This window comes from Cryptotermes secundus, unplaced genomic scaffold (genome assembly GCF_002891405.2).
Source record: "Cryptotermes secundus unplaced genomic scaffold, Csec_1.0 scaffold1500, whole genome shotgun sequence".
Taxonomy (NCBI): Eukaryota; Metazoa; Arthropoda; class Insecta; order Blattodea; family Kalotermitidae; genus Cryptotermes; species Cryptotermes secundus.
Window position 1 is genome coordinate 84,386 of NW_019742994.1, and position 12,032 is coordinate 96,417.

At 41.3% G+C, this 12,032-nt stretch overlaps 1 protein-coding gene across 1 annotated transcript in view; it reads left to right on the forward strand.

Annotated features, from left to right (window-relative positions):
- Window positions 1-732: 732 nt before the first annotated feature.
- LOC111873675 overlaps window positions 733-12,032 on the forward strand; it is a 613,974-nt gene continuing 602,674 nt past the window's right edge. Inside the window, exon 1 of the mRNA XM_023868593.2 lies at window positions 733-1,002. Within this exon, the coding sequence (XP_023724361.1) occupies window positions 930-1,002 (73 nt within the window). The 5' untranslated portion in view covers window positions 733-929. The remainder of the gene's footprint in view (window positions 1,003-12,032) is intronic.

Sequence of the window (12,032 nt, forward strand, 5' to 3'; positions counted from 1 at the left end):
TGCACAACCTGTGCGGTTGGAACCACGTAAGGTTATAACAACAGTGTTTAGTGTAAATATTTTAACAGCTCTCTTATTATTAGAATTTAGGGTTGGTTGCCCCAAGCCCATTCTGATGTTGAGAGGTTTCCAGTATTTCTAGCGTGCATTATTCTAAAGGGCAAACTGTGAAACATAATAATATAGGGATGGTGCCTTAGTGCTGTAAGGGATAAGCATCAGCATCCGTTCAAAAATGGTTTCAAAATTGCTTTAATATTGGAGGCCTCATTAGACACAACCTGCACGGGGTAAAAACAAATACTAGTAGGTGGGAGACAATGGACACATGCTCGGTGTCTGGCAATATGTTGTGTAGCAGTATTCGATAATTTCTTCCGAACAATGATAATGTCTTTTGTAATTTCCAATTTACAAAAAAAAAAAAAAAATCTTGAGCATAGCAGCGCATAGAATGCATCTTGTGCACATGTTCCATTGAGTTGACTTTTTGGTCCCCCCCCTCCCCCCTAGACATCCTTTTAAGCTTTTAAGGACAGAGCATTTTTGAACAACGTGCTCTTTATCAGATAGTCGGATAGTGTAGGAGAACGTATGTATCACTGCGCATGCACAATATTCCAGTCTTCTCTGCACCTATTATCCCTTCCTGCCACCTGCTAGCACAAACTGAAATAAACCAGACCCAATACGGAACGCGGCACCAGCCCTGTTAACACAGTTGGTCGCATTCCCATCTGTGTCAGTGTTTATTAACGACTGTAACTATTGAGTGAAAAATTTGTGTCTAGCCTGAAAGAGTGAAGCTGTTTGCCTCTTGAAGCTCTTGAAAGTGGCGCCGCAGTGGCAATTGAAACAAGCCAGGGCGCGCTGAGTGAGTGGGAAGGTAGTCAGTGTGAGTGTACAGGTGCGGGCAGTGTGACAACGCAATGAAGTGTGCAAGTGACTCCGTGTTTCTGACATTTCAGATTGTTGTTTTCATCACGTTCTACCTCGCAACAGGTAAGTTACTGAAACTGATTCATACAGAAATAAAAATGTAGCGAGGATAAATGTTACAATTTTAGAACTCTTCTGGATATGTCTTGTGAACGAAAAATCATTTACGTTGAATCCTATAAGTGATATTTGAACTACAACCGCACGCTTCGCACTTAAGGAAACTGCATAAATGCCCGGTTTGTCCCATACGAATGCCTACGAATTCCGTGTGGTTTCGTCTGTATATAGGCCTAAGGAGGACGTGTGTTGAAAATTGCACTCGTATGATTGTTCGTTTACAAGAGAATTCTTGAAATATCTCAAATACCATTTCGGTGTCTTCAGGTTATGTGTTTTAAGTAACTCACCTAAACATGTAGGTAGATGCCCACTATAGAAGCCGTGCATCTGTGTAAACAACATATGAATGGAACACGCTGTTTACAGCTTGGCTGATTCACAAATATATATCATTACGTACCGTTTTGTAAATAAATGAAAAATACAGATTATATGTTAATGATATGAAAAGTTTAAGAAAACTAATTTTATATTGGTTTACTATAATGTGACATTTGTTTCGAAATATACGATAAGAATGTTCGTAGTGTGGTCAGATTTGCCTTAAGCAGGGTTCAATAATCCGGAGATAAAAAAACAGCGAATTATCTGAAGTAAAGTTTTTCATGTCATACTTGCCCGGATATTTTATGTAAGTTCTTAAAAATAAATAAATAGTGCATGTAGCATGACTCATATTCTTAATCTTGTCGATCGGTTTGCAGTACGAACATTCTCAGTATAATGACATGTGTCGGAGGTTAAGAAAAGTCTGCAGAACTTGAATCAGTCAAAGTGTAGATACAACAGCATGTTCTATCTTCGCGCTTAGGTTACATAAGTGTGTATTTAATTCCTTAATTTTATCTTTATCATTTGAATTTGCCGTTACAATTCGTTTTTTATGTTCTATAGTGTAAGCTACCGAGAGAGCTGTTAATTAAACTACAAAACGAATAAAGGTGACAGTGTTCGAATGAACGATGTTGAAATTAAGGGAGATTAAGGTAATCAATTGACATTCGCAAGTCATGTCTATTCTTTTAAACCATGCGGCTAGTTAAATTGGGCAGCATTTTGATAACTCTATCGAAATGTTTACATTCACGTCTTTAAATCCCCCCCAGCGCCGTGAGAGATTCATGTTATGCCTGCATTTACTTAGTAGTTATGTAATATGCTGGAGTCCCATTAAATCTGATTTTTGCAATAAGCGTTTAAATAGGCTCTTGTGGGCAAAACTCGTAGGTCCAACTCCATGGAGTAAATTTCAAACGATTAGACTGAAGAGCTATATCTTCTAGGACTTACCGCCGTGCAGACTGGACGAAATAAACTGACGTTCCAGAGGAACACCGCCTCCATCATCAGGATGGAAGAGTACGCCAAGTAAAGAATCAGCATGAAGCAAGCAAGCTAGAGGCGATATGTTCGTTCGAAACGTCGGTTACCTTACACAGGACAGCACGGCGTTATATCCCAGACGATAAAACTCTTCACAGACACCGCTGTGAGACCCTCAAATCCATCGATTCCTTTAAATTTCTGAGAGTTCTTTCTACTCAAAATGATTAAGACCGCTGACTCGGTTCGAACCTTGTCGAGAACATAGGTAATGGCATTCATCTTCTGTCATCCCAACTCCTAGCTTGTTTCTGGTACAAAAAAGTCGAGCGCAGCCTGCAACAACTTGGAAAGAACTTCCGAGAAAGGAAGAAATATATCAACTGTAGTCAAGGTTTGGGGGCCGGTCACGGGTGCCGAGCGGTCTAAGGCATGGACTGTCTTCGTTCGCTTGGAAGCCGGGATCGTGGGTTCGAATCCCACTCAAGGCATGGATGTTTGTGTGCGTTTTTCTGTGTTTGTGTACAGGTAGAGGCCTTGCGACGAGCTAATCACCCGCCCAAGGAGTCCTACCATATGTCTTTAAGATCTAGAAAAACCGAAGTGAACGGAGAAGTTCATGGAAGTAGGCCTAGGCCCACTGGGGCTGTAGTGCCAAGGGGGAAAAAAAGTCAAGGTATGGGAATTAGAAGTAATGGCTTTACTAATTGCCCATTGAAATTGTTGTAAAACATCGTTGGAGTACTGTCATTACATATTAACGGTTTAAAGCGTCTCTTTAATATCGGGTGGGAAAAAAAGAGAAACAGAATGTAACCAACATTTGTTTAGTTTGTATTAGCTGTGAAGGTATCAGTAAAACATGACATCTGTGAATCCAATTACTGACACTACACTACACTACGCGATACGATTCGGGACGATATAGCACTCGGGACGAAAACGGCTGTTTACCGAGTGGGCCGCGCACACAGACGCGACACTCGGGAATCTTTGACACCCGATAACCAGCTGGCCATGACTCACACTCAATCAGTATCTTTACGTACATGAAACGACATGGATAGCGAAATGGAACAAATAATAGAGTTCGTCAAAGAAAATGCTTTATTGTACGATACTCGTCATCCGATGTACAAGGGTTAACGTGCTGAGAATAGAAGGTGGAAGGAACTGGCTGTTACAATGAACAGAGACAGCAAGTAGAAAAATTTGTATATATTTATATAGGGTTAAGTATACATTAACTGTGGACGTTCTTAATGTAGGCTATGCACCAGTTCTGTTCACTAACACGAATTCCAGGGGCAGTCATCTAGTTGAAGTACGCAACAAAACGCTCTCTAATGGCGTAGCTAACGTTTGCCGCCCTTGGGAGACGTAAAGGCTGGATAGGGAACATTTCTCCTTCTAATGGCTCCACTCGTAGCAGTTCTTCCCTGTACTTTTCATCACAGTTTTTGAGACGTAGGAAATTATGAAGCAAACATGTTGCTGATACAGTGTGTTTTATATTTCCTTCTTTCAGTTCTATGGGTCTCAAACAATCCTCCACTTCATGGCAAGAATAGGCCTCCGCCAATTGGTATATTGTTTAGTGATATCTTGCCTGATGGCTCTCAGGATTTCATCAAACCTGTCAATATTCATCCAGAAATATATGTAGAACCGTTTTTCGTCCTTCAGGAGTTGGGGTATCAGTGTATAAAACTCCCCCAGTTCCTCTCTTGACAAGTTTATATCATGAACCTAAGTGATTCGTCTCTTTCCCCTAAAATAGGAACACACACAGAAACCACTTATACGTACTTAATTAGAGACTCGTTATGGAATTGTAAATATTTGTACATATATGTGACATACTGAATATGTGGAGGAAAAGAACTACGCAGCTTTAGTGTTCAGTAAAATACTTACCGTTTGTGTGTGTGCGTTTTTCTGTGTTTGTGTACAGGTAGAGGCCTTGCGACGAGCTGAAAACCCGCCCAAGGAGTCCTACCGTATGTCCAAGATCTAGAAAAACCGAAGTGAACGGAGAAGTTCATGGAGGTAGGCCTAGGCCCACTGGGGCTGTAGTGCCAAGGGGGAAAAAAAATACCGGGATTCGCCTTCGTCGTCTTCATCAAGAGCGACAGCTAAAAGCAAAACTTCTTCCTCCAAAGACGGATCTATGACTATTTACCGCTGCGATACAGCGCGGTTTACCGAAATACCGAGGCGATATACCTACTGCGATAATATCGCGTTCCTCGGAGTACCGCGCCAGTGTGCGGACCTCCATTTACCGCAATGTAATTAGATATCGTCCCGTACCATACCGAGCTGAGTATCGCGTCTGTGTGTGGGAGCCTTAAACATGGTTCCAGCCACATCGCTTCGCGTTGAACGGTACCAGCATAGCAGGGAAACGAAGCACCTGCTTAAAATGAGTGGGGAAGGATATAGTAGAAAGCTGCCGGTACATTACTTTCCTGCGATTGCCCAGAAACATTGACGGCAACCACGAAAGCAATCGACATAGCCGGTCCTGGTCGGGATTTGAACCAAGTACTTCCCCAATTGCGTAGTGTGGGCAAATGTTGAACATTAATGACGTATCGATATGTAAGAAGACACGTGCTAACAGAAGAGTATTTCTCAGTTAGAATGGCAATTGTCTTTCGAATTCCGGAACATGAGACCTATATTCAGTAGTGAGCTTACATGAAAATTAAAGTCTGATGGCAAATTTTGTTCCGCCTGATAATAATTTGCATGCGTCTGCGCAGTTTATTCTCAGCGAGTAGCAGAAATCTGTTGACAACTGTGATTAATTTCAGCAGAATATGTTGGAGTCTGTGAATGACAGTAGTTGTTATTGCAACCTGCTTCAGAGTTGGTAGGTTTCTCAACCTGGGCTATTCGTTACAACCCTACAGGTTGGCTCTGGGACCAGAATACGCGCACAAGCCCATGTAGTTAGCAAGTGTAAGAGAAATATGGTGCAAGAAAGTGTTGTCTAAGTGAGTACATTTTAATGAGATGACTTACTTCATTGTAAGATTTGAGGTTTCCACGGCGGTGACTATGAAGAATGCAGTCTTCTGGGATGTGGCGCCGTGTAGATCTTGTGTGAGTCGACGTTTCGGAGGAACTTATTGCCTCAATCTTCATCATCATCATCATCATCAGTAATCTGTCAAGACGACAGGTCCACAGTCTCTTTCAAAACAATTCCTCCACTTAATGCGATCTAGAGCTTTCTCCTTCAAANGCGACGTTTCGGAGGAACTTATTGCCTCAATCTTCAGGGTAGAAAAATCCGCGAGCGAGGAACCAGCGTGAGCAGGTGGAAAGCGGAGCTGAAGACAGCGAAATGTTCCACCAAAATGTTGGTTGACTCTCAACGGACTACACGGCGGTATAAATCAGAAGATAGAACTCTTCATAACTACTGCCGTGAAAGCCTCAGATTCTGTATAATTCTCAGGATATTTATGGGAAGTGTATTTTGTATGTTACAGTTCTCCTCCTCCTCCTCCTCCTCCTTCAAGGGTTTAGGCAATTGATCTGTTTCTGACTTCAAGAAAAACGTCCTACTTATCTAAGCTTTCAGACATTCGATACTTCGGTGTCGTCAAAGTATGTAATATAGTGATATCTTTGAGAGTCTGTCGTCATTCTTAAAATATGTTCGTACCAGTTCCATAATTAGTGGGACTGAAATTAAACGGGACGCATCAGCTGCTCGTCTATGCTGATTATGTGAATCTACTGGGTGATAATATAGATACCATAAAGAGAAACACACAAACTTTAAATGATGCTAGTAAGGAGGTTGGATTCAGTCCAGAACCTTTTTTCTTCTCGTCTGCTGTCCAAAAACATAAAAATTAGAATATACAAAACCATAATTTTGTCTGTGGTTCTGTATGGGTGTGAAACTTGGTCTCTGACACTAAACGAGGAACATAGACTGAGGGTGTTTGAGAACAGGGTGTTGACTACAATATTTGGACCGAAGAGAGATGAAGTGACAGGAGGTTGGAGAAAACTGCACAATGAGGAGCTTCATAACTTGTACTCTTCTCCAAGTATAATTAGAATGATGAAGTCACGGAGGATGAGGTGGGCAGGGCGTGTAGCACGAAAGGGGGAGACAAATACGTATAGGATATTGGTGGGAAAGCCAGAAGGAAAGAGACAACTGGGAAGACCAAGGCGTAGGTGTGTGGACAATATTAAAATGGATCTTAGCGAGATAGGATGGGATGGTATGGATTGGATTGATCTGGCTCAGGATATGGACCAGTGGAGGCTCTTGTGAACACGGTAATGAACCTTCGGGTTCCATAAAATACTGGGAAATTCTTGAGTAGCTGCAGAATTGGCGGCTACTCCAGAAGGGCTCAGCTCCATGAGTAAGTAAGTAAGGAGGTTGGTCTAAAAGTAAACACAGAGGAAACTGAGTATATGTTGCTACCTCGTCACCAAAACGCAGGACAGAATCATGACATAAAGATACGTAACAGATGTTTTGAAAATGTGGCGTTGTTCAGATATTTGGGAACAACTACAACAAATCAAAACCTGATTCAAGAGGAAATTAAGAGGAGATTGAATTCGGGTAATGCTTGCTACCATTCAGTTCAGAAGCTTTTGCCTTCTCGTCTGCTGTCTAAAAACATAAAAATTAGAATATACAAAACCATAATTTTGCCTGTGGTTCTGTATGGGTGTGAAACCTGGTCTCTGACTTTAAAGGAGGAACATAGACTGAGGGTGTTTGAGAACAGGGTGTTGACTACAATATTTGGACCGAAGAGAGATGAAGTGACAGGAGGTTGGAGAAAACTGCATGAAGAGGATAGTGAATGATCCTGTCAAGGAAAATGAGATGTGCAAAGGTATGTAGCACGAATGGGGGAGAGGAGGAATGCATATAGGATATTAGTAGAAAAGCCGGAAAGAAGGAGACCACTGGGAAGACCAAGACGGAGGTTGGTGAACAATATTAAAATGGATCTTAGAGAGATATGATGGGATGGTACAGAATGGACTGATCTCACTCAGGATAGGGACCAGTGGAGGCTCTTGTGAACACGGTAATGAACATTCGGGTTCCATAAAATGCTGGTAAATTCTGGAATAGGTGCACTATTGGCAACTTCTCAAGAAGGGCCCAGCTCTATGAGCGAGTGAATGAGTGACCAGTTTCATATGTTACAGTTAAAATACTAAATCCGCCATTATCACTTCTTATGCTTCCTAGTGAGGCATACAAATCCCTAAGCACAGTAGACAAAACTATCATTCCTCAGTAAGTACTACAAGTTCCTGCTGCTGCTCTTGTTGAAAATAAAAAAAATAAATTTCATGAGCACCTAACCATTATGCACATTTCTTTAAGACTTCACATTCACTGAAACTTGTAAGGCCGTTTCGGATCTTCATCTGTATGGATTCATAGCAGACCATACTCTACATAAGGTCATAAATGAACTTACATACATCATGAGCCATTAATCAGATTATGATGAAAAAAAAGGTAAAGGTAAAGCGATCCCTGTAACAGGCCGTGGAGGCCCATAGGGTTGTGAGACATTGAAGATTATGATGAAATCTGACGTTAAAGATTCGTGCACAGCTTTCGTTCGCCATTTTGATTTTGAGCTGTGTAGCATGCAAGGCTTTATTAAAACTTCAGATTCCATAAAAATAGTGGACTCATGTAAACAGCTGAGCAACTATTAACTTTTAAAAAATGACTCTGCTGTCATTTTATAATAAAACAACTCTTATTGTATTATCTGTGTTCATAGTAACCTATTGTGCTTTCTGAGAAGCCCCTGTTAGTACCCTTTCCAGTTACGAAACTTGACACTAAAGCCACTGGACTCGTCAGAGGTGTGTCAGCTTCTATGTACTGTAGTGATACATGGACAGTGTCGGTACCAGACACAATGTTTGGGTGGGGTGAACCGATGCAAACTGCGGCAGCCCTACAGAATGGGACTGTAATATTTCGGAGTGTGTTTGCTCTTAATTTGGAACGTTGCCCAAATATGACGGTCTTAATATTTGAGGACAAACATGTAGGACTCAATTTAGTGGTCATATTTGTTCTTTGCTTCAGGTTTCAATTGAATCATAGAATGGAGGAGAATAAGTTGGACATCTGGGAAGGAACGATAAGTTTGTAGACATTTAGTCGGAAAGTCTGAAAGACGTGACCATTTGTGACAACTAGGTATAAATGGAGTAAAAGTTGTCCTTGTGCTCAACTAATTAAACACTACTCCATGACGAGGTATGGGGAAATGGATGTATAGATCCAGATTTTCTTGACCTAGGCACTAGTTGGAGGTGAGTGGTCAACTTCAAGCCCCAGCCGCTTTAGCCCAAAGGAAAGAGCCCCCGATACCAGTTGGATAGGAGGTTGGGTGGACCCCAGAGCCGGTCTGGACTACGTGGAGAAGAGACAAATTCTTGACCCTCCCGGGACTCGAACTCCGACCCCTCGTTCGTTCAGCCCTTAGCCAGTCGCTATACCAACAGCGCTATGGAGTATATACGTATTAACAAAATGCTGTTATAGAAATAAAATTTTCAAGTATGTGGGCAAGATTCTCCTGGCTCAGGAATGAAACCACTGTCAGTTTCTTGTGGAATATATGTAACTTCGAATTCTGGAAATGGTGGGAAGGGGGCGGGGGATTTTTTGAGTAACTGAGAGACTGTTAGCTTCTTAAGAAGGACCCTGCTCTGTGGAGTCACCATTCAAATTGGCTTGAGAATTTACTTTTCTGAATTGTATTCGGAAAGTGCTCAGTTCAGATCTCTGCGGGAACACCGATGATCCTAATGGAGGCTTCTTTGTGGTTTTCCTCAGTCCTTCCAGACATATATCTGCATGTAGCATCAAATGAAGCCACTATTATTTCCAGTTCACGCATCATTCTACCACTGGACGCTGTATAACTTGGGCTGCTGACGCCATTACATAAAGCCTAAACAAGTAAATTTATCGTGTCAGAATGCGACCAGTTCGTAACGTCCCAAGGAGCTACACGTGTTTGTCCTTCGATTTGGGTTCACGAAANCATTCCACCATTGGACGCTGTATAACTTGGGCTGCTGACGCCATTACATAAACCCTAAACAAGTAAATGCATCGTGTCAGAATGCGACCAGTTCGTAACGACTCCCAAGGAGCTACACGTGTTTGTCCTTCGATTTGGGTTCACGAAAGTCGTTAGATTATTAATTAAAGAATTTTCGTAAAATTTGTTACGAAGAGCATAATGTGACATGACACCAGAATATATTTTCACTGCTAGGCAACGATTCGGTAAACAGATTCCCTTGGCAACGAACAAACAAACACCAACAGTCAAGGTGTTGTTGAGCTATAACGATGGAAACGGTATTTTCTCTTGAATCCGCCCCGAGGCTATATACCCGTGTAAGAGGACCCCAGGCCAGCTGAGCAGTACTAAGAGAGTTCAGTTGAGAATTGAAAGTCAGCCTGGGAAGAAAAGACGTAGCGTGTGATTTGAAGACTTTATGCGTGCTGTAGTTATAGCGAGATTTATAAATCCGTTGCCAGGATACGATTAGTGAAGACTGAGAAGACTTAGCGTGCCCTAGTGATTTGTAGTGTGGAAATCAGTAGTAGTGTTATAATAATTATAGATACGAATATTGTGTTAAAATGATAAATAAACCCAATCCAAGCCCCATCTAATAGTCACCCATACATGTGACAGTAACATAGGATGATATGCCTATCTTAAACAGAAACTTAAAAAAAAGCACAGGTTCAGTTTAAATCAACTTTGTACCACGTTTCATGTTTGTTTGTAGCTTATTTAGAGACACTGCTAGTAGGTCAGACTGTGTAGTGTAGGGAGACTGGATGATAGCGAATAATGAATTGCAATGGATGTGGAGAGACTGAGGAATCCCACGAGAAACCTCAGTGAGAAGAGTTGGTGCCCGGCCGAGCCTGGATCGTTACCATTCGTTTGCAATTGCTCTGTGATTCCATAGTGGTGATAACTTAAGCATACTGCAGCCAGACGTGAAATGTTTGTTGTTACTTATTGTGAACAAATTCACAAATGTTAATCCTTCGGAACCATAAAATTTACCGAGATAACTGTAGCTTCATATAGCTTTACGCGAGTCAGGCCTTGCGCGGCTACCAAGTACATTCCTACTCTTCGATTATCACGTTAATAGTACAGGCTGTTTCATCGTATGACCAGACATGTCTTACTATTTCCAGCGGAAATTTAACTGTGAGTCCGCTAATTCGTGACGGCAATGTGTAAGGGCTGTCCGTCATAAGTTCGCTTTGCTGTTCAGAAGAAATGGATCTTTATACGAGTATTTTACATATGAGTGCGTTATACTTGACTTACACGCATTTCAGGACGTGAAACGTGTATCTGTCGGACAGAATACAGTTTCCCCATCTGTAGCAGTGTATTCTGCTCATGAACACCACTAAATGCTTTCAAAATGCAGCGAAGAACACATATTCGGCAACGGCAGTAACGAATCAAAATTACGTCGGGAGAAGAAAAAGATTAGATTCAATTCATGGAATGCTTGCTGACGTTCGGTTGAGAAGATTTTATTTTTCCGTCTGTTATAAAAAACGTGGTTTTAAGTGTACAAAATTTTAATTGCTTCTTTTATTTTATATGGGTGTTAACCTATGTTTCTATGTGGTATAAAACCCCCCGTAATTTGATTTGATCTATATTTCATTATTTCCATTTCCTCTTCTTCATGTTTCAGCTGGCCACATTCCAAGATTTTTTTTTAAATTATGCCCGCTGTAATATCATGATGACAGGGGGTGGTTAAAACAAAAAATAAATTACTATGTCAGCCATTTCTCTTAGACTAATTCCACCTCTGCCACCACTGGTTGTGCCATAACGCTTGCGACACAAATATTGCTCTTCTAAATCTGATCGCTGCCACCAATTGTTCTGCCGTAAGGGGGGGTATTTAGTAATTACCAAGAAAAAAAAAACTGAGTCACAGTAGTCTACTCTCTGTCGGCTCCTGTCCCTCAGGAGCCTCTCCCCTTCCTCCGGCTTATTCTTCCTGTACGGACTGTTGTTGCTCCCTGGCTGCGAGCTCACAGTTCCCATAAAACGTAGGATAACGCAGGATCACTAAGGGGAAGGAGCCTAACGGGTTCTACCAATAAAGTTCTCCACTTTTCCATCCTACTCTATTCGTCTAGTATCTACATACATACGCATATATACAGTAATTGATGCCGACTGCTGTAGGGTCGCACAAGGTTCACATATATTCGATAAATGATACAAAATCCGTCCCAAGTGCAAACAGTATATATTATATGTCCTTGATCTTGTTCTCCTCTACACTACATGTTTCGGCCTCTAAGGGCCATCATCAGGTGTTTACTCTTACGTTACTGCCACACTGAACCCAGTCTAAAATTTAACATTTAAAAAACACATTGTTATTTCTTCGTTATTATCAACATCTACCTCGTTGATATCTGTCTGGTTTGTAGATTATTTTGCACACGTCAATTTTGGTTTTTCTGTAATAGCACTATAAAATCTTTAGTTATAATTTTAAAATCCTTTAAAAATTTCTCTAAATTTTAAATTTAA